The sequence below is a fragment of the Sitodiplosis mosellana genome, unplaced genomic scaffold, assembly GCF_009176505.1.
Source record: "Sitodiplosis mosellana isolate CC-2019 unplaced genomic scaffold, AAFC_SMos_1.0 Smas_scaffold_18, whole genome shotgun sequence".
Lineage (NCBI taxonomy): Eukaryota > Metazoa > Arthropoda > Insecta > Diptera > Cecidomyiidae > Sitodiplosis > Sitodiplosis mosellana.
In genome coordinates this window covers 1,896,623-1,920,028 of record NW_022595260.1, presented here as the reverse complement: position 1 = coordinate 1,920,028, position 23,406 = coordinate 1,896,623, and the positions used below count along the sequence as shown (strand labels likewise).

General features: G+C 37.7%; 1 protein-coding gene across 3 annotated transcripts in view; it reads right to left on the bottom strand.

Moving 5' to 3' along the window:
* The window catches only part of LOC129568281 (B-cell lymphoma/leukemia 11B), a 65,299-nt gene that overhangs the window by 6,754 nt on the left and 35,139 nt on the right, over nt 1-23,406 (bottom strand). The window contains exons 1-4 of one of the 3 annotated variants that reach the window (XM_055445954.1): nt 21,620-21,920; nt 8,693-8,848; nt 8,394-8,591; nt 8,078-8,281 (exon numbers count right to left, since the gene is read on the bottom strand). In XM_055445954.1, the coding sequence (XP_055301929.1) occupies nt 8,078-8,281; nt 8,394-8,591; nt 8,693-8,848; nt 21,620-21,728 (667 nt within the window). In that variant the 5' untranslated portion in view covers nt 21,729-21,920. Of the gene's footprint in view, nt 1-8,077; nt 8,282-8,393; nt 8,592-8,692; nt 8,849-21,619; nt 21,921-23,406 lie in introns of those variants that run through there. The other 2 variants (XM_055445955.1, XM_055445956.1) reach the window with 2 other exon arrangements.

Genomic DNA, 23,406 nt, shown 5'->3' with positions numbered 1-23,406 from the left:
AGCAATGAATAGTAAGCATGTCGCAGTGTACAATTGAAAAGAAAAATTGTTGATGGAATACATTCCTTTTGGTTTTGTTGTTGAATCAAATGCAATTCAACAAGTAGTCCTTGGCATACTATTTGGGGTAAGTTTCACTCGGCGAGCGATTTCTTTTCAGTTAGCCAAATAAGGCAAATGTGATTATAAACTGTGTTCAACACAATGCTATTCAATATACATATAATCGATCAACCCCAAGTTTTCTGCTGTTTTTTTATGACTACTTTCCTTTTTTTCTGTCCAGTTAGCCATCGAAGTTGATTCATATCGCACGATATACATTTTTTATGGGCATTATCACTCACATAATAAATATGTTATCGTATCCATTTGATTGGCGTATGGATGTTGATTTTTTCGAACATGGTTTTTATGATCAAATTTACATAACACTAGAAGTTACATGCAATTTTCGACATTTTTCCCCTCCCCAATTTTGCGGTCAATCATAAACAAATCCATCAAAGTTTCGCATAGATGTTTGTGTATTGGATCATGTTGAGAGCTACTTATTGTCACCCGATCAAAAGATGTTGCAACGAAGTTTGACCCTTCCGGCCAAGTGAATTTCTTCACGGACTCTTTTTTTTCAATCAAAGTCACCCTTTTCCATATCATCTTTCATCTTGTGTCCGCTTACTGTTAAATCTCATGTTTATTCACATTTCAACAGACTTTTTTTCAGTTCGTTAGAGAGCCGTAACCCGTATCGGATATTCTTTCGCATTAAAATAAATAAGATGAAAAATGTGAAAAAGATCTGTTTAGTGGTTTGAACACCATGGAAAATAGCATCAGTTTTGAGACGAGATAAAGAGAGCGAAAGACCACCGCAATCGATTATCGTAAGGAAATCCAGGAGTGACATGGCCACACATTCGATGCATGCATTTTTTTCCAAATGGGGTCGATTTGCTCTCATGTGACATATTCATTGTTTTTTTTCTTATATTTTTTCTGCTTTATATAAATTGAGTGTGTATGGAGTAAAAGAGATTTTTGGGCACTGACATATCAGTAGCATGCAACTTATCAGATTCCAGCTGCTCGCCCCTTCAATGAAAATCAGGAAGAGACCACTGAAGGAAATCAGTGCTTATTGTTTCAATTGCTATAGGAAATTGCCTATAAAATATTCGCTTCGATCTTTTTTTCTACATATCGAACGTTCTACATAGTTTGTATTTGCATTTGTTGGCCGATTGTGTTGGGCGCCTTCATGCAGAATGTTTCCGTTGTGAAAATAGAAAATGTTAAAAAGCTGATTACTTCGCATAGAACCGAGAGCCATTCTGTGTGTTGTTGTCATATTTGTTGAAAATTACTGCGGGCGGTAGACAATTTCGTATTTATTACACACAAACACAAAACCAAGCGAGAAAAAAGTTTTTCCTTGTTTTCTTATTTATTTATTTTTTTCTTTCATATCTCATTTTTTATGCGTTCGCAGTTACATTGCTTCTGACCATTTTCGGTCATTCAAACAGTGTGTGTTTTTGTGTTGTTGAAGAGAATGCGCGGCGTTTGCATGCCGCTGCCAACATTCCTTTTTTGTGCATGACGCGTCTGTTTGGATTTAGGGTTAGCTGTTGCTGCTGCCGTTGCTGTGAAATGCAAAACCATTGTTAGATTCTTATCGCCGAATCATTTTTCGTTTTGCGGTTTTACTAACCAAGTTCTTCTATTATTGCATAATAATGCATTTTATGCGGACGTTGTGCAGACGATAAGGAAATGTGACAAGAGAAAAAGAGAATGAGAGGAAGACCACTTGCTTTTATGACTACAGCATGCATGCCGGAAAAAAACACACAGACACACACCGAGAGAGACGAGAGACTAGCGCACTGAATTTCCCATTCACAATGCAGTGGCGCAATAAAAATGCTGAACATTAAAATGTCATATCCATAAAATTGTCCAGGCCATCGAGCCAACAACAGCGACCATGGTCGTGCCTCATTCACCAAACAAAATATGATATGATATTTTCTTCCCGCATGTTGTGCACTTTTGCATTGGGTCATTTTTGTGACTGGCACAAAATATCACATTTCAATTAGACATTATTTTGAATTCTGACGAAATCCAATAGTTAAATTGCAACCGGATGAAATTAAATCGTTCTATTGATAAATTGATTTCCTTTTTTTCGGGAAAAAAAATTAATCGAATTGGTGTCAATTGCATTGAATCTACAGATGGACTTCTCCGTATCAAGCGCCACCTGGAAATTTTTGCTGATTTCATTTCGATAGAGGCACTTCACTTAATTTTTGAACGTGTCAATCAAAAATTGCTCAGGATAAAAACAAAAGTTTTTTTGTACGTTTACATGAGGTGTACATGTTCTTTTGTTGTGTAAAGCGACCACTGCACGCTTTATTGTCACGATAAATCATTGAGATGTGAATCTTGATGCGCATTACCATCGGCCAAAAATGTATTCGTCTCTCTTTTAAATTGAGGCAATTAAACCCTTTTGTCTCTGGTTCAGCCGTACACACATGCCGAGAGAGAGTGAGAGAGAGAAATGCGAATTCACGAGTTTTTGCGTCTGGGGCTTTTGAGGACGAGGTTTATCATCGGATTAACGCACATTTGACTAGAAGAAAATCAGCCAAAGTATTACATGCGCATATTCCTTGAAACAAAAATTGAGTCCACATTTGTTTGAGCTCATTTCGAAAATGCTGTGACGAATACACGACTGCATTCACACTAAATAACTGAGGGTGCACACAGTATGATGAATATGTTGAATAATTGCTGCTAATAACTCGACTGCACTTCATATTTGTTGTTGCATAAGCCGTCCGCACTTACGTAAGGGCATTGTGATTGCGAAATCCATAAACGAGAACGAGACGGAACACAAAGTAGAGAGAAAAAAAAGAAACGTAAACGTGGAAGCGAAGCGCGTTGGAAAAGGCCCACGTATTCAGCATATTTATGTCGGATAGCCATTGAATGATGAGAGACTATGTAAGAGCGGACCTTTTGTATTCTTTGCTTTGTATGCACGTTGCATTTATCGATTCAAATGGCCTTTAGAAAAAGCCGTTCTATTTAAAAGGCAATGCAGCCGACCGACCGACCGACCGAACAAGCGAGTGTGCGAGTGAGAGCCAGCACGAGAAAGAGAATATCGACGAACTTTGCATGAGTTTGTTTATGAGGGTGAAAAGATACCACAATTCCGTTCGAATTTTTTCAATGTTCATTGTCACTTTTTCCATTCGAATGTGAAACAAAAGCCATCAAAAGTGCCAAGAAGGAAAGGGAAAAAAACTGTCATCGGCGACGTCAACGAATGCAGTTTCACACAATGGAATTATGGTGGTGGTATGATGTGCCGTTTTCTTTGTACTTTGAAATGCGAAAAACAATGCAAAAAATTATCCGCTTTTGTGATAAACATTTTTTTTTCTTCATTTTACTGGGCTTTCTGTTTGTATGTGCAGCGAAAAAAAGGTGACTGAACAAGAGGATTGGCGCTTCAGTGCAGCGCAAAGTCGAAGTTATGAAAATAGACTCGAAAACCGGAACAAATAAGTGGCCACTAAAGATTAAACCGCATGAATGACCCTTTTCTTTGGCGTTGGCACATCGCAGAAGCTGCTCATATCTTGCACACAGGGCTGCCTTTTATCCGCGCTTTTCTTTTCAATCCATTCACACAGACACACACTCACTCACAGAGGCGCAAAGGCACAAAGGCCGTTCGGAATCCGGCCGTTTGAGTCGCGCTCGCTCTTTTTTTCTTCGACATTTTGAACTGATTTTCTTTTTCGATAAGTTTCTTTTCTTCAAAATGCGCTTGAAACATTTCTTTTGATTGAATTTCGGCCCATTCGACAATTGTGCAGCGTAGCTCATTCGGCGAATCAAGAATGTCACATTATTGCGTGAAATCGAATAATTTACGAAGTTCCACCATGAAAAGAGGAGAAAAAATAACTGCAAAATAGAACACACATTTGATTTGCACCGACAACGTGTTAACGCGTGATTAATTTATAAGCGATTGACAAATGAGCAAATGACGGCAATTAAAGTGACTGTAAACAACGCCTCAATGATGTAAGTGCTAATTATTTACAAGTCGTTCAGAATCACTTTTCCTTTGTAATGCACGACAGGGCATAAATCAAAAAAAGTCAGCCGCACATTTATCTTGTGTGACCAGTGCAGCTATAACACACTAAATAGACTTCGCACCGCAAAATATTATTTCAATAAATCGCTTCGGCATTTTTTTTTTTCATGTCAATTTTTCCTTTTGAACAAATAAAAAGTACGCGGAATTTGAATAAATATTCACGCTTCGAGCCGCGAATTCAATGCATGCAAATTGTTTATGTAAGGCGCACAAGAACACCGAGACCATTTGAGCTGGTGTGTGTGTATGTGTGCAATGTTTCTCTTTCTGGATAAATTATGTGTGCGACACATTCTAAAGCATATATGTATGAGCGCACCGATCACCGGCAATCACTCTTCCATTCGGTAATAACCATAATTTCAGCATCGATGCACATTCGGCAATGTTTGCCTAAGAAGAACCGCATGTCAATCGACATGGCGATATATTATGTAGTGCATTACATTGATTGTGTGTCGGCTTGACGCGTCTCGCTGCAATCGCATGAAGAAGATTTAAGCGATCATCGCGAGAGCCAACGAGAAGAGAAAAAAAATGCAAATCAAGTGTGTTTCGGTGTAGCTACACTTTATACGGTGCCATTAATACCATTTTTATGCACTCGATTTTGAGCACTTTATTTACTTGTAACGTTGGTTGCATTGCTCAAGCCACAAGAAGATCATCGATTTATCCATTCTCCGTGCCAACAATAAATTCAACAGGCAATGTGAGCGTTGACATCATCATCGTATTTTTCCATTTAATACGAATTAACATACAAAGCGATCATAAATTTTCGTGTAAATTTGAATTAGGCTCTCACTTGTGTGAGTGCGCTCGTTGCCTTTTATTTGCGCTTCGCCATTGGCGTTGCGTTCGGATCGTTCGATGAATGGTACTAGTTTTTGTTTTGTTTTCATTTTCGGTTAAACAATAATATACGTGTAAAAAACAATCAACAAACACACTTGGTCTATTTGGCAGTGAGAATGCAATCTCCTAACCGAAAAAGAAAGCAAAATGTCTTCACCAAAATGATCTTCTATCAACACGTAGTACGTTCACATTTTGCATTGATTTCTCAATGGCTCGGCATCGGCTTGTTTCTATTGCCATTTAATTTGCATATTTAGACACGCCGAATAAGAAAAATTTGCTTTGAACTATTGTAATGAAAAGAGGCCGTTTTGTTGTTGTTTTTTTCTTTTTCGGCCGTCGCCATTCACCGAACGCGATTAATAACGTAACAGTGGTAAGTGTTTGAGTTGCATGCAATTTCTTCTCTTCGTGAATGCGCACGCTGACATTAAACAAATAGTAGAAAATGATTGAGGCTGCACGGATTGAACGAGGTTCTGTCATCGGAATCGATCGTTTTGGTCAACATATATTGTTATTAAACGAGGCTGAATGAGCCGCGATATGCAAAGTGAACGTGGTCGGTAATGACGATTCGATGCAAATACTTCACAAAATCGTTCATCTCATTTAAAATTCATCACAAAATAAAACCAAGCGGTCGCGCTCACTCCAAACAATGAGCGTGCGCTCGTATGCTCGCTCGCTCCCAAGAAACAAACAATATGACCGCAAAATAATGGAAAAAACATGAAATTATTTCCAACGAATTTATCATTTATCGATATATTATACAAATAGCCTGTATTTATAACTGTGAAACACGTAAAATCGAAATGTGCGCCGGTATGTGCAGGCGGGTAGATTCAAATTGTGTGCGCGGTGCATTGCCATCGAAAACCGAATGACACCAGATCGGTCAAAAGAGAAGACAATAATGTAATCTTGATTTGAACTCCTTTTGCCGCATAAATGAACCAAATAATGAAATTCAATTGTGCTATTGTAAAATGTCTGTATTTACACTAGCACACACACCTCGTCATCTCTTATAATCAAGAGCACTGCAATCGATGATGAAGGGAATTGCAGCGCGTTGCCCATGCGAATGACTACAAAAAATATAAATACACTCATCTCGCTCACTCTGCGGGCAAAAAATGCTATGAACAAAAAAAATTGGATAAATTCTGTTGAATTATTAATATTTGCGTCGTTTCTTTTTCTATATTTCACTTCTATTTGGTGTGTGAGTGGATGTTCGACGCGTAGATTTTGCGATGCCGACTGTTTGGTTTGCCTGTATAATTTTACATGATTTAGATTGAGTCATTACATTTAATGTTTGAACGGAGTGTTTATGAGATACATTACAATGGAATCGATGCGAGAGACCAGTCGAAAATGTTGCTGCGTATGTGTTTCCGACGCAGTCAATAGCCGTGAACATTGAGTGGGTTTTTTGAATGTAGCCGCACATCGACTTTAATTATTGGTTGAAAGAGAAACACATTTAACCGAGACAATTGGGAAAATTGATTCCAAGGTGTGCGAATTACGAACGCAACGAATGTGTATTAAATGATAAAATGTGTAATTTTGTTTCATTTTTTTCCTCTCTTGTTGCGTTCTCCATTCGAATTGATTACACGTTTAATGTGCGGCATCGATGCAGCAAGTCTCCTCGAGTAAGAGGTGGTCGAGCATAAAATCACGGGTTAACCAAGCGATTTTATCATTTACTTCAACTTAATTTGTTATTTTGACGGCAAATTATTTGTCTGACACTCGAAATCTTCCGACACATCCGCCTTCCTTATCTCTTCTACATTTATAGAAATAGCTTCAGTTTGAACATTTTCTTTCTTTCTGGGCGTCGAGTGTTTCTTTATTGTATGGACAGACACTACGCGCATAACGCACTGAATTTTAATGACACAATCTTAAGGAGATTAAGAAAAAATCGTGTGGTTAGAAAAAACTTTGTGAGCGTGCGCTTCTCCCTTGAGTTTTAAATTTCCAGGAAGAAAAAAGAAGGAATAATTTAACGTTTTTATTTTAACGTTTTCCATCGTAAATGGTATGCCTAAGAAGTTCTTAGATTTTTTATTCGGATTTCACTTTCTTTGGAGCATTTGGTTCTGACGAGAAAAAATACGATGATTGCTTCGACAGTAGCAGATGTGCAGCGATACTAATGACATATATTTCCGTTTTTTTTTCTGTGTGCCGTAACCGCAGCATTGAAAATTGTCGGTTTTTTATTTTTCATTTAAATTCAATCAAAACAGAATGCTGTCATATGTTCAATGCAAAAAAAAAATACGTTTTAAATAATTAGGCTCAAAGTATCGACGGAAAAATATGAATTTTGTTCAAGTAACTCCGGTTTGCTTATGGTCACTGAATAGATTCATATTTCGCTTACGTGCTTCGCTACAAAGAGAATATCATGTCATGCTTCAATTACCCGCCAACAATGGCACTGTCAGAGATTCAAATCGTTTCAGCACCTTTGTGAATATTTAATTCGCAGTAATTGGTCGCCGTTGCCGTGCAAAGTCGGCAAATGGACAAAGGCTACTTTGTGAACCCTTTGCCATCCATTCAAATTGTAACACGAAAAGTTCTATTTTCTTTTCTTTGAATAGTCACGAGCCAACTAGACGTGCGTTTCGTAACTGATGCAACCAAAGGGGTTGCGTCACAAATGACCACTTTCAAAGAAACACTGTGAAACTGTTGTCTCTTTTGTAGCAACTGTCTGGTGGAATTCTTCAAAAGAACTTTGAGCTACAAAAACACTGTGTCGCACGTCTATTTGTCATATTCTTTATGTGTTAGGGGAATCGAAAGATCAAAGGGAATGATTTATTTTTCTCAAACACCAAACAAAAGTGGTCACTCTTTTGCCACGGTCAATTCGTCTTCGTTGAATATTTATGTGCTCGTTAGAAGGAGAACAAAAATGTTGTCGTATATTTTTCGTTCTCGAAAGATATAGAGAAAAAAGCATCATGTTTGACTTACCATTGTTTACTGTGTTGGTTTCACCGTCGTTTCCATCGATTTTTGTGCTGCTGTTTTCGTTTCGTTCGCGTTTGATTTCTAAACTGTTACTGCTGTCTGCGCTATTTCCACGCTTTTGTTCATCATCTGAGTTGCTGTTGTTTTCTAACGAATTGAGTTCCGATTGTTTTGATTCGGAATTTTCATTTTCGTTTTCGTTTTCATCTGCGGTTGATGAATTGAATAGAAAAAAAAATCGGTATAAAAATAACTGTTCCTCGAATACGGGTGCGTATAATAGCTTAACCTAGAGATGCCATAGAAAATTGATGCTCACCATCAGGTGTTAGTCTTTTTGGTGTGCTCGATGCACCGTCACCACTCAAGAAACCAGGACTAGCTAGAGGTGGTGTGTGAACGCGTGACGATGAACTGGATGGTTTTCGTGTGGAAATTGGCGCTGAAATCGACGGCCGTCGATTTACAAGACTCAACGGTCTACCATCTTCTGAGTCTCTGTCACCGGTTGTACCACCTTTGAAAATTAAGTGAAATGAATTTGTTAAAATCAATAGTTGAAAACGTTTTTATTCTTTTCCATGTAGGTGACCGAATGTGAGAGTGATGAATTCTTACCTTGTGGGAAGCACTGGCCATAATTTTCTTTGTTGCACTGCAAAACTTTGTGCTGAATGAATTTAACGATGTCGCCGAGTGCAAATGTTTTTTGACACGAGCCACATGTTAGTATATCCTGTATAGCTCCAGGTTCTGCTGTTGATTCAGATTCTGCTGCAAAATGGAAAAGAAGGAGAACGAGAGCGGGCGTTAGTGATGTCATTGGATTGGTATCGATTGAGAATAACTACACATAGGCGAATCAAATGCGTTTGTTAAATGCACACGAGAATAAGCCAATCAAATATTTATTCAATATGTACGGGGCAAATGTGACACAGGGATAAAATGAGAACAGTCGTCTCTCTTTCTCCCTCTCTCTCTCTCTCTCACTCTCTCACTTATTCTCAACTGGTGTTGCGACCAATTGCACAAATAAACAAAATGTGAGGATGTGGATAACCTCGCGGATTTTAATAAAATATAAATACATATCCAATAAAATACAGACGCTCACTGGTCCATATGTCTAAATGTAACATTTATGGAATTTTCCAGGCGATGCAAGCATCGACAGAAGCACACAGCAGTATAATCTCTTTAAGTACTACCCTTTGGCCGTTAGTGTCAGAAACCGTATGTCAAAATTTATACGGGTGCACAGGCGAAGTGAGGGCATCGAGAAAGCGAAGCATTTACGTTCATTTTCACACATTCGACGATAATTTTGCTTGCGGCTAAGCAATGTATCGTGTGAGTGCGAGTGCGAGTGCGAGTGAACACTTTGCAACTAGTAAAATACAATCGCAGCAACCAACCAAACCACCTCCGAATTCGGTAGTTTTGTGTTCCGTTTCGCTTTTGTGGTCGTTGTTCGTTCGAAAGCGATATTCCTAATAAAAGTCCTTTTTGCTAAGTGCTACTTTGGCACAAATTCACTGCGAGATTATAATTATTACCCCAAAATAACCATTTTGGTATTTCGTCGCATGCATGGACTTGCGATACCAGTCGCCTAAATACATGGATATAAACAGCGATGAAGAAATTAATGGTGCAATTCATTAGAAGCATTTCGATGGTTTTTATTTTCGCACCAAGCGAAGAAAAATCACTTCAAGTGTCTTAAGTGATTCGGTTTTTCTCGCACCCATTTGCAGTGAATTATTCGTACAGTTTTTCCGATTAATTGAAAACTATTGGCTGGGCGCGCTTGTGCCGTGGCATCGAATGCAGCAATAAAAACCAAAACCAAAAATATAAACTGTGCTGAATAAATTATGAACGGATTTCTGTTTGTTATCGATGGATTCGACGGTCGGCATTATGTAATTCGATTATGTGCGCTGATGGCCAGAAACTCGCACAACAGTATCAATGAAGAGGATTGCCATCCGAAGGAAACCGAACGCTATGCGCTTTTATAACAGTATTAATAAATCCCTGACGTCGAATACTTATCAAATTATCGTCGGCCCCAGTCTGTGAGCCACCAACCAACATATCTCCAGATGTATTTGCGTAAGCAATAGAAGAGGAAAAAAAACGCATTAAATTGGCCACTGTTGAGGTAGAAGAAAAACTTTCCACTGATGATATATTTGGTGGTGAGGGATTTGATTCATTTGGAGACTGTGTATTTGTGTGTGTGCACGGACACCGAACTTGTAATTCAATAAAAAATACGACGTCTGGGAGATGCGTATTGGCACTTCGACGTCAGCAAACTACGTATTCCATCGAATTGATTTGCCACGCAAAACGAAGCTGGTCCTTGATCCGCAAATGAACACCTTGACAAATGACATACTTCAAAATCAAAAGGACGTTTTTTTTCATAGAATTCATACACTTTGCTTACTTCGAACATATTGAAAAACTGGTACACACATTGCAATTCCAAATATTGGATAATATTGAGTTATTTTTTCTTCATATCTGTCAATGTTTGGTGTGTGTGCCTGCATAAAAATGTCGTATGGTCTGGTCTGCCTGTGCGGCTGTTTACCCCTTTTTCCGAGCATTCATTTTTATTGAATGTGAAATGGATATTGACGGCATTACATCAAATCGATGCACTAATGCAATTGACACATTTCGCTTTGGTTTGGGCAAAACTGTCAAAATCAATGGGAAATACATCTGATACACAAAAAACAATTCAGTCATGAATAAATAGAATCGTCTCACTCGCTCGTTGCATATACTTTCAGACATCGGATCAATCCACCCTTTCCCGGCAAAAGGATTAATAGATACGGTATTTTTCGATATGGCCATTGGTTTTTCCATATTTCTACCACATTATGATGGCTTCGAAGCGAATCGATTGAATTGATTGCAAGCGGTTTACGTCACATTGCGATTCGCTATGCAGATAAAATCGAACGCATTCGCCAATGAATATCAATGGCAGCTAATTGTAATTTCTATATTAATTGCCACGAGAATCTTAATGAAGGCTATTAAATAAAACCATCAATTTATGGAGTAATGTCGCGACCGAGAAAATATTATGCTGATTTCTGTTGTTTCGAAGCAGATAAATGTGTGATTGGTATAATTTTCGGTGCTATGAACTATTAAATTATGATTTTAATCAGAAGAAAAGTAATAATCAAAGTCATAAAGTTCGAATCTATGGCGATCTTTGCTTGATTCCAATCAAAATAGTTGCGCTACATAAGTATATTTTCATTTGATTGTAAAAAAAGTTTTTGTAGCAAATGAATTGTGAATCGTTGTGTTAGCTCAGCCATTTTCGATCATCAAAAAGGGTTTTAGCGCTAAAAGTATTAGCTCTAACTTCTGAATCATTCTAAACAAAACCAAATCAATTGTTGGATTTCGATTGTTATTTTAACGCGCACATCAGCTTCTGTTGGCTTAATACTTTTCACCCCACAGTTCGATTGTGCGCATTTCTATTAATTGATTGCTCAATATCGGACCTCCGTTCGGCTCGCAGCAATACTCACTCAACCGAAACTGCCCTTTTAACACATTTTTCCCATCCGAACATTTTTTTTCGTCTTTGTACGACAAAAAGAGCATTTTTACTCAGTTTAGATTTGCTATCAGCTTTAACTAACGAACCAAATAATTCACATTTGTTTGACTCAAAATGACTAAAATAACTGACCCGAAACACACAAACTGATTATTTCGGGTAGATGTGTGGATCAAACTCCAACAGTTTGTGGAAAATGTTTATACTGGAAAAAACAAGTTCGTTCCATTCGAAAAAAGCGCGAACGAAAATGATGAAAAAAATTGTGCGTCAAAAATAGTTTTTAAGCCACTGCACCGGAAAAACTAAAATAAACATTCAAGTACTCGAAGTGAGCCATTAACATCGACATATATGAAAAACAAGGGAAAAACGCACAAAACCAACACAGCCGATATAACTGGATCAAAGATAAACCGCTCCATTAAAACGGTAAACATAACCCAAATTCGCATTGCGTTCAGCTGAGAGAGTGCGTCGCGAGCGTTATTATACTTTTTTCTGTTATGAACTTCAGTTTTATTATTTCGCCTCGTTTACGATGTGATTGCTTGAAAAACAGTTTAAAGAATGTGTTTTTCTCTCTCGTTGTTGATCGTTTAAAAGGTATTTTCGCAACCCTAATTGCATTCCGGCAAAGGCAAATCTCAAATCTCGGTGAGTAATGTTTTGTAATTGAAGGTGAACCAGATTCGATGGATTTCTTTTTTCTCTTCACACATTTCGGAATGTGTGAGCATTTGTGTGTGTGCCTTATGCGTGAGTTGAAAAAATGCGGCACGGAAAATTGCATAACGCAACGACTCAAGCGACAATTATTAGAATGAATGGTGTATGTGTGTGTGCATCGTAGCCGAAACCCCGATTGAGATCGAAAAGGTGCAATACCGTTCAAACAATATCAACATTCTGTGCTTTAGTATTGTAATTGGAATCATTTTGCGTCAGGGTTTTCTTTCTGTATACCCATTCAAAAAATAAAATTTATTATATTGTTAGTGCTGCTATGAAAGTTTTGTTATTACTTTCTGTAGTTGACTTTGATTTTATGTGCATTTGGGTTTAAAGAGATGGGAACAAAAAGAGGAGAAAAAAAGAAGTGAACTCAACAGCTAGTACATGTTTGATGTAAACCGACATTTTGAAACAATTAGTAAATAATAATTTGAACAGAAACAATAACGATTTTTTGTAGCACACAATTTAATAAGAGCAAAACTTGTTTGGAGTCTCGTTCATTCGTTCAAACTGCTGTGTTCGGAATTGTTTGCTTTTTCTGTTTTTTTTTGATGGTCTAATATTTGAAATTTTCGGGCCCACAGTATTATCGAAAGCCACACAAGCAACATGTGTGATCACAAAATGACCCACCCTCATTTCGGCAACAATACAAAAAAGATATTCCATATTTTTGGCTGTGCGGCGAATTGCCTATCGCCAACCTTCCTTCCTTCAATTCAATTGAACTGAATCGAACCTGAAATACATCTGCGATTGTTCAGCAGCCAAAAATGAGAGGGAATGTCTGGCCATTCGTCACGTTAAATGAATCCATTCGGAAATTCATCGAAAATTGTAATAGGTTCGGTGCGTCATTACGGGATGCCACATGAATTTCGTCAATTGGAATAAATTCCCATTTTTCGTTTGAAAACATCTGCGGTCAAAAAAATATCATTCTATACCGAGCAAGCGAGTAATTTCGCAAAAATTTGCTGTAGAGAATTTCAGCCAAAGTGAGCGCACGACGAAATGAAGTCATCAATGATAAATGTTGCACTCAACAAGGAAATTCATTTGACTGCATGCCGTTTAATTCTCTGCTAAAAATAATTTGATTTCATTTGTGGAAATATCTAAAATAAATGCATTTCAACCAATTCAAACCGCCAAATTGAAAATGAAAATTTAAATGGAAACTACAATTCAGCAATTTGAAATGAAATCCTGCATTCCCAATTAAACACTGCTGTTACATTAGTGGTTTTTTGTGTAGCTTGCGTGGAAACTGCATTTTGAAATGGAACACTAAAAATGCGAGTTGCCATGAAAACACAACTTTGCCATTTCGTTGATAATGTTTAATATTAGCGCATTTGAAAGATCCGAATTAGCAGTATCTACCGTTTGCATTTTTTATTTTATCAAATAGACGCGGCGTATATATATACAATCATTTAGTCGCTCTGTCAATTTAAACTTTTCCGAAAAAAAAAGTTTTGGTATATCTCTATGACTCCGTTTTTTTCAGTGTCTCATTTTTTATGGCAGCATTTTTGGTTCAGTATCCAACTCACACGTGTATCCGTACGGTAAGTTTTTTTTTCACTTTGCTATTGATTTCTTTCGTCTGCAGCGTGTGGATGAGCGGAGCGAAGCAAGGGGGTAGGTACAAAAATCGCTTGGATGACGAAAAACATACATTCACATCCATACAATGAAACCAAATATCCAAGGGACACTCACAATACATACACGCCGCAGACATCAGTCGACTTTCGAAAACTAGCGACTGTGCAGTGTGCACACATATCCAATCCCATGCTCTATACTATGGAACGTTTTATAGCGGCTATACGCATTGGTCAGTAGAGGAGCAACACCAATACATTAATCCACGCTTTTTTCCAAGTAGTTTTCAAGGCTTAGGGCCGTTTGAAAATGCCATAGCAGCAGCAACAGTAGTAGTAGAAGCAGCGGCAGCGTTAGAGGTGTGGTGAGCGGAACGGATAATGTAGCAGTGAAGGAATAGACAAAATCGAAGCCACACTGTCCATGTGGTGGTGTGTATGCGTCGGTCATATGTGTATCTCGCCAGTGCTCGGTGTTTACATGAGCTGGTACAAGCGGTCAAAGGCAGAAAACAAGTGAATGGCAAGCGTTAGTCGGTGCTCGTATGCGTGTAGTTCGTTCATTGACCATTGGTCAGAGAAATGCGCATGTATAAGGGTTGGTAACGCCCTTCAACTATGTAAAAATCGATGCGTTATTGAAAACCTATTTCATCAACACTTTTATTTCAGCATTTTTTTAAAAATGTGATCTTTTACGGGTTTTTGTTCGCCATGGATTTGCACGTGTAATTTTCTACGTGTCAATGTAAACTTATAATTGAAATGAAAATCCCAAAGGACCATAGAAGCAGCTTAACTCTTTCTTGTTGTGCGCACGATACTGCCGTATTCATTTGCCGCGACAAAGGGATTATCAACACTTTGTGAGGATTTTCCAAAGTAAACTCTTCTGCTTCGGTTGAAGTCGTTAACTTATCGTTTTTTTTTCTTTGCAAAAACTTTTTTTTGACAAACTTTTGCATTGTTGAAAAAAAAATGCAGAGAGAAAAGTATCACAGTATCAATGGTACCAATTTTTATGCGATGAATAAATCCGCAAATGAAAAATAGTCCATGGTAAATTATACGAAATCGGCCTTGAATAAATCCATTTCCATACAAAAACTAACATCACGCCAATCATTTTCGGAGGGGTGCTAGCGATTTGTTTATATCGATCGAATGTATTGAGAACGTGCTGAACAAGTGCGAGCAATTTGCATTGCAAATGTTCGGCTTCCTCTATTTTATGTGAACCCGAAGAATGGGCCAAGAGTCAATGACAACCAAAACACACGAGACCGTTGCACCATCAGAGCACTATACGCAATTAAATCAAATCCGCCTAATCAAATTAATGGCAACTTCGAACTTCGACGGATAGGAAGTTTGACCACCAAACCAAATTTAATAAAGAAGACGCCAGATCAAAAGGGGCTGCATCAAATGCTAACAAGAACCGAAAAAAACCATAAAAATTAACAAATGCATGTGAAAATGATGCAGTTGATGTTGCTTCAGCAGCACAAGAAATATGATATTGATTGGGATTTCTAGCATTTCTCGTATTTGCCGCTACGAAATGGACCGCTCTGCGTCTGGTTATTTATGTTGTGGTTGAAATCAGATTCTCGAACAACAGCTAGCTGAGTACCAAGCCCATAAATTCAGAATTTCGCTTCAATTTATCCGAGTCTAGCATTATCGTGTGTACGCGGCTAATATTATCCAGCAATTTATGATGAAACCGCCAAATAAATGTACTCTCACTACTCGGAATGGATATAAGTTTTTCGATTTGAACCCAATAAAATTATGTGTTTGATAATAATAAATTTTTTCAAATGACTTCCCTCCGTTTACTACAGCAAATCGGTAATTGCAGCCACAAGCGGAATTTTCGGATTCATTGATATGTGAATGTGTGTGCGAGGCATAACATTTTACTGAAATAACGTAAAATCGACAATTGGCCTGTGAAAGCCATTTGAGTGTGAGACCATGCACAGTTTGTACGCGTAACAAAATGATGAAACCACGCACACCCTTGATATTTCCTCTTTTTCGGGTATGTCATTGGCAGTGTGCTACTAATTTAGCTACTCTCACTGGATTTAATCAAATTAGCAAACAGTTCGAAATAGGACAATTTTTGTTAAATTCGATTAAAAATCCAAAAAATTGGTTCGATTTTTTTTATACCAATGCAATGTTTTCAAGGCTCATTTGAAGTTTTAGTTTTTATGGAAAACGGAAGTTATATATCATGAAATATGACAACCAAATCAGACAAAAATGGATCTAAGACAAGAGCGACCGAATAGCAGTGCCGCTCTGATTTCAATATGTGTCGCGCACGTTTCAGAAAGTGGAAAATAAGAAAAGAAGAAAAAAAACTCGATGGTATTGACATCAATTCAGTTTTCCCATGCAATATCAGAGAATCTGCGTCCTGATTTTCAACGTTGTCGGGTTTTTTATTTCATTTTCTCTCCCTCTCCCCCTTCTCGCTCACCATAACGCGCATCCTATTCTAATATCCGCTCAAATGTGAGATATCTTTCACACATGTATGTTCTTGGCGCATGGCGAACCAGAAACAATTTCGACCATAAAATTAAATTCCGTATGTGTTTCAGTGTTTGATGTACTGTCTCACTTATTCGGATCACATACAGCACAGCAATCGCCATCGCAAGGAAGTAGTTAATATTACATAATGTAATGGACTTGTCTTCCTCTCTCGGCGATGGCTAATGACTCTTCGCTTTTGCCGTTGCCGATTCCTTCGCATCGCATCATATTGATGGTTTTTCAATTGCGACCATATTTTCCGGATATCTTGTCTTTTTTTCCGAATCGAAGACACCGAATCGACTCAATAACAAGACGTCGGATATCAATATGGACGCATCCAAATGGGTTTTCATTTGCCCGTCCACATTTCGACTGTACGACGTAATGTTAGCAATTTAGAAGCAATTTTTCGTGTTCTCTCCATCTCACACCATCAAAACCATCGCAAATCGAATCATACGGTCTTTGGAATTGGTTTTGTTACCCGTTGTCTTTGGCGAAAAATACAAAAGAATATCAAAAATGGGAAAAAATATTGCCGACCTCTGCGACTGATACTATCATCGAAACAAGTATATACATCACTTGTGACAGTAACGGAATAAGAGTTGCCGACGAAACAATCACAGCAAAACGCAAGCACATCGTTCATTGCTATTCGATCGAATCCATTTTCCATAACCAGCACATCAAAAGCCGAAATACTTGTCAACACACAACCACACACACACATACTGCGTTTACATTTCCATCGTCGTAAATTGGTTTCGCTGCTAGCACTATTGTTTCGTATTTCGCTACGCGAGTTTCATCAATTTGGTTTTTATGCTAATGAAAATTCACAAAATAATTTGTATTTCATTTCGAGATTCCTATCAAAACTCGAAACGTTTGCCAATTCTGTCAAGAGTTTGCCACAACAAAGATATGGCTCGACTACTCGCTCTTTACATAATATTAACTTTAGTGGCTTATTTACTGGTTTTCCATACAAATACATGGGCAAGTAATGAAGTCAACTATCGATTGAAATGGATCGCAATAATTTGCAGAAGAAAAATTAATGCATGCCAAAATGTAGCTAGAGAGACAAGAGCATTGTGAATGTGAGAGGCCTGCGTCATTGCACCGCTACTTCGCCTTTATGATAACATGATGAGTGGCATTTTCCAATAAAATGCAATTCGTTGGCTAATAAGACGGGAGTAGCGCCTAATTATTTCGATGCGCAATAGAATGACTCTTACTTCAACCGCAACGAATATTAAATCAAAGATTTTTACGAGGCTTTTTTGTGCTTCTCGTTTGAGTTGCAACGTGAATGATGCGAATAATTGGCGACGATAACAAATTGGAAGGCATTGCATCGATTGTTGACAAATGACAATATCGATATCGCTCTCGCAGATTCCGTTTTATTGACAGTGAAATTGCCATTTACTTGTAAATTAGTTGCAATTACGGCTCTTGAACTAACTTCAATTTAATGGATTGCCGCCATAACGGGAAATTTCTCATAAAACTCAATTTGTGTCGTGAATTACAAAGAAAAGAAAATTATTTTCCGATTTTGGATTCGAATCGTTGAGTGGTTCAGCTGCGTTTCATGTCTATCAGTATCGAAGCCATTGTCGCTTGTGCTGATTTCGCCTGCATTTCGAATGCATTTATTTGAAGCACGTACTTTTTTCGTCATTGTTCTCTTTTTGTTCGGTATATATTTTTTTCGGTTTTACCCGACTCCGAAGAGATAAAGCGCCAATAAAATGTGTGCCCGTAAGCAAGAATGTTGAAGGCGTAATAAAGAACGCATGTATCGAAAATGCTGAATAAAATGTAGTTCAAGGTGCTTGTTTACAAACATTGATTCTATTTTCATTGTTTTTTTTTCTGTTGTTGTTTTTGTCAAATGCAATCTCCAAATGCGTAGAAGGGTTTAAGCATTGAATATTGAACACTCTGAATATCAAATGAAAAGGTGTTTGGATTTGGTGCTTTTTGTTATTCAAAATCAATTCTTTTTTTTCGTTGCATCAAAGGTCACGCCACCATTGAGTTGGAACAAATGTAAACAACAAGTAATAAATCAATGGGTTTGAATTGAAGCCACACACAAACTGGCAGACACAATTTTTATAAATGATTTTTGGACGCTTTTGTGGATTATCACGAAGGAACTGGCTTGAAACGTGACATCCAATCTAATTTTTTGCTTATCACTCCGAAGTTCGAACACACAAGGCAAAAGAAGAAGGTAAAAGAACGCATTCAACCCAAAAAGCACCAAATTGACATTGTAAACGGTGTCGACCATAATTAGGCATCCTGTATTCTGGGATTATGCCAAAAATATACTTGACAATCCACAAATTATGGCATCCAAAAAGAGTGTTGGAATTTTCCTTCCGTAAAATTGTGACCATGAGGTGCATAGCGTTGTTGAGACATAGCAAAAAGCAAATAAAGATATTACTTGGAAATTAATGTTTATTGTCTGTTTCGTGCGATACAATTAAATCTAAATCACCGCATTGCGGGACAGAAATCAAAGAACAAACAACCTTCTTTTCCAGCTTGTTTTTCTTTTTTGGGACAAGAAAAGCAAATGGACAAACAAAGCGAACGAAAAAAAAGAAGATTAATATGAATGGAAATCATAAAAAAAGAGTGGTGATGAATTGTTGTAACATCTTTATGGCGACTTGAATGATTTAATTGAACACAAACGGCCCTGTGTAGTACACGGCACACAATTGCCAGCGCGGCAAAAGCGAAGAGCACGAAACAGGAACAAATATTGGAATTAACGAAACGAGCTGTCGTCATTTTATGAATATGATAATTCATTGCATTGCAACGCGAGACACTTGGTTGTGTGTTTGCCAAGCCAGGATGTTTTTTCTTCAGTCGTTGCACTGTCGGCCTATATTACACTTTGTGATGGTATGCACAGAAGAATGATACGACGCACGCACGGTACCCCGTAACTCAGCAACAAGACAAGTCTTATGATACATTTCATTCTTGTTACAATTTATGTGGGTAATTGAGATCTTTGTGCAGAAGTGTGCGATCACCTTTGTGCCGCGCGTGAAGAATAACCGTTCATTTTCACTGGTTTTGCGGAATTCAGCATAATTATTTGCCTTGCATTTGAAAAAGAATTGTTTTTGAAATGTTCAGAGAATGAAAGGTTAAAAGACTCGAAGAAGATACAATCAAATTAATTTATTTCGCTCAGATTTTTCCCACACACACACATACATTGCTACTTGAAATGCACTTATTCCATCATCCGTTAGCAATTTTTAACGGATGCTTGAATACTTTTCTTGCTCTCGTTTCAGCTTCGTGTCTAATTTCGTTTTGAATGACGCAAATGATCTCCGCCAAACCAGTGACGGAACTTTGCGGAACTTTTTCGAAATAGCAAATTTGATTTTTGAGATTGGGCATTAAATTTTACGATTGTTCTTTATCACCGAATAAAAAGAATCAAGACATCGTGCTTTCGTCAAAAAGAGAGAATTTTTTTTTTTAAACCGCAAACAGAAAATGAACAATCATTTGAATTGCCCATCGTAAATATCACAGTTGTGCTACGATATGGCATTCACGTGGCGGCACCAAAAGACCAGAGTAACCACAACGGTCACATGAAAAAAAACGGCGCTGATTCTTTATCTTCATTTCTTATCGCATCGAATATTTAATATCCGATAAAAAGCGTATAATAGAAATGTTAAAAACAACGGTTGTGTTTGAGTTTTCCATTTTCGTAAATATGGAGCGATATTCATTCGAATAATAAGGTTTATTTTGTTTGGTTTTTGTCTAACTTATCAAAGTTTATCAGTTGTTGGCTATCATCGTTTGTCGTTTGTTGCTGTTCGGGATCGCATTTTCATATTTCATTTTTTTCCTCCTTCTTTCCATTCTGTTTTTTCCTTTCCAAATTCATTTGTTTTATTTTTGGATATTTATCCAAACAAATGTCGACGCGATCCGAATAAAACCAAAATTAAATAAAACTCCAGCCAACAACCAAAGATATGGCCGAAAAATGAGGTAGAGAAAAAAGTGAGACCGAAATGACAATCTGGACGTTTGGTTGTGCTCGGCACAGATGAAAACAAGCGTTACAATTTTGTGGTCATAAAAAGATATATAGATTGTGCGCTTGATGATTTTGTGAGTGTGTGTGTGTGTATGTGTTTTGGTGGCCGATGTAATTCAGTTAATCTAGTTTACGGATAGAAAATGACGCAGTGTCAAATCAAAACGCACGTATTGGGCAAATGATTGTGTTGTCTTGCTTTTTGTGTGATTTTATGATACAATTAAGATATAATATTCGCTCTCCGTTTGTCCCTATGATTTCGACGTACGTGTCATTTTACACAATATATTATTCACCACATAAATTCGCGTTTATCACATGCAAGACAACCGAACGCTAAACAAACACGACCGAGTAAAATGGATTACTCGGCGAATACAAAAATATGGAGCGAGGTGATGGACTTTATCTTTCCATATATATATTTCCCACTTTGTCACTTGGTCGTTTCATTATTCTCTTTTTTCTCTCTCAATTTTTCTAGTTCATTTAATACTTTTGTTCCACTATTTCACGCCAATCGATCGAATGCAATTCCATAATTTTTTTTTCAACGACATGAGATCGATTTCGCAATGCACGTCTAACACGAGCATATAAAAATCCAAATGATACTCAAATCAAAAACCGCAAAATCCGAGGCCTTCGAAGTTCTACATTATCGTGACGTTTTTTCTTGCGGTGGTGAGACTATTTCAATTGCTCAACGTGCGCTCCACGTTTTTGAGTTTAAATTTCACAGATCATATTCTCCACAAACACTTTGAACACAGTCGCTGGCCAACATTCGTTTCGACAATGTCGGGGAAATAAAACCAAAAACAGCAACACTGACGAAGATCGCCTTTTTTCACAGATCGCTTTCGAATTGGACTTCGTGGGGAAGAAATAAATTTGGAACTTACGCGTTATCGAACGAAATCCAGCATCTTCACTACTCGCGGACATCATCATTAATGTTTGCACTTGCGCCAAATGCTTCAACAAATACTCACTCAATTGATTATAAATCATAAATAACACTATTTAATTTCACTGTTTAGTTCGAAGAAATTACGACGTTTTCTGTCGTCGTTCGGGATTTTGTCAGATTCACGAAAAAATCCAACTCGTTTGAAATTTCAAGCGAAAAATTATGTGAAAATTTCGTGAAATGTTCAACAAATTGTTCGAAAAATTAACGAAAAAATAACGTATACAAAAAAATAAAAAATCACACAAAAAACTATAAAATTCGTTGGGTCGTTTTAAATCTGTTTGGATTATTCGAATTAAAAATAAAATGTTCAAATTTCATTTGATCGATGTTCTGAATATTATTTGTTTGTAAAATAATTCTTGTTTTTTAATGTTGCTGCTGCTGCTGACCTTTCACGTTTCAACATCTGAACAACACTGACGAGGAAAAAATCGTCCGTGGCCGGAGAAGGCCAACAAAAAATCGTTATCGAAATGTGAGTGTGATTTTTGTGGTCCGTCGCTCACTTAGAGTTGCAGCGATGCAATGCGTACGGTCGTTTTTTTTCTTTCTCCGAACGAGTAACGGCAGAGAGGGTCCGTGTGCGTATTCTGGGCTACAAATCCTTACTGAGGTCGACTGAAGCGTACGCATCTCGGCTACACGCACATCAGGATAAGCAACGGTACGAAAAAAGAGAAGAGGAAGAAATAACAGAAAAAACTAGCCGTTGATGCGTTCAACAAGCATACACACATAAATCGAAGCGTATTCAACAAACCCCAAAAAAAAGTTCAAGCAATATGAATTGTTTGGTTAGAGAAGGATGTGTCGAGTGTGTGAATGGGAAAAGTATATTCAACGGTCACGATCGGTTTCAGTATATGTCAGTATGCACAAACGACGTGCACATACTATTTAGCTGAGGGTAACACTCCGGCCGCATTACGCATAACCATTGGAATAGCGCATGTCCTTGCATCCGAGTTTTCCTGCTCAACGACCGAGTGCAGGTAAAATCTCGAAATGAAAAAGTCTGCGTACACATTTCGATTTCGACCCATGGCACTTTTTCTCCTATTACTACTGTGACTGCCAACATACGCATAATGTATGCATTCGAATGGGATGATGATGATGCGAGGATGACGGTGAAGAGACACGATCAAATTTATAATCTATTGTCGATGACGATGGGTTTGCATTTGGTAGAGAAAGAAAAGTAACGGACGTGAATTGGTGAGGCGAATGAGCGATGAATAAAAAGGTCCAGGTAATAAATTTCTTTCGATGTGTGTATTTTTTTAATGCGACTTTCGGTGAGAGCTATCTCATCTTTGTGTATGCCAAAGATGATCGAGGGAGAAAAAAAAAATCACGAGCAGATTTTTTTCCATTTAAATTTAAATTTTATTTATCGCATTGAATTGAAGGGCGAAAAAAACGCACACATAAGATCGAAATTAAGAAAGAGGAATGGAAAAAAACGTAGGGTATTAATTCCTTTTTTCGAGTTTGTTTTTTATTCATCTTGATTATGTGCGTTGTTGGTTTTAGTTTCCTTTGGCAGTGATTCTTATTTCAATAGGATTGATCATTGCATCTTATTGCACACGGGTAATTTTCTGTCGTTGATTTGTGCTGCTTATTTGCTTCCCTCAGCGGATGGTAATGCGATCTTCATTCAGCACAAGACAAGGAAAAAAGCAGCAATCGAAAGAAAAACAATGTTCA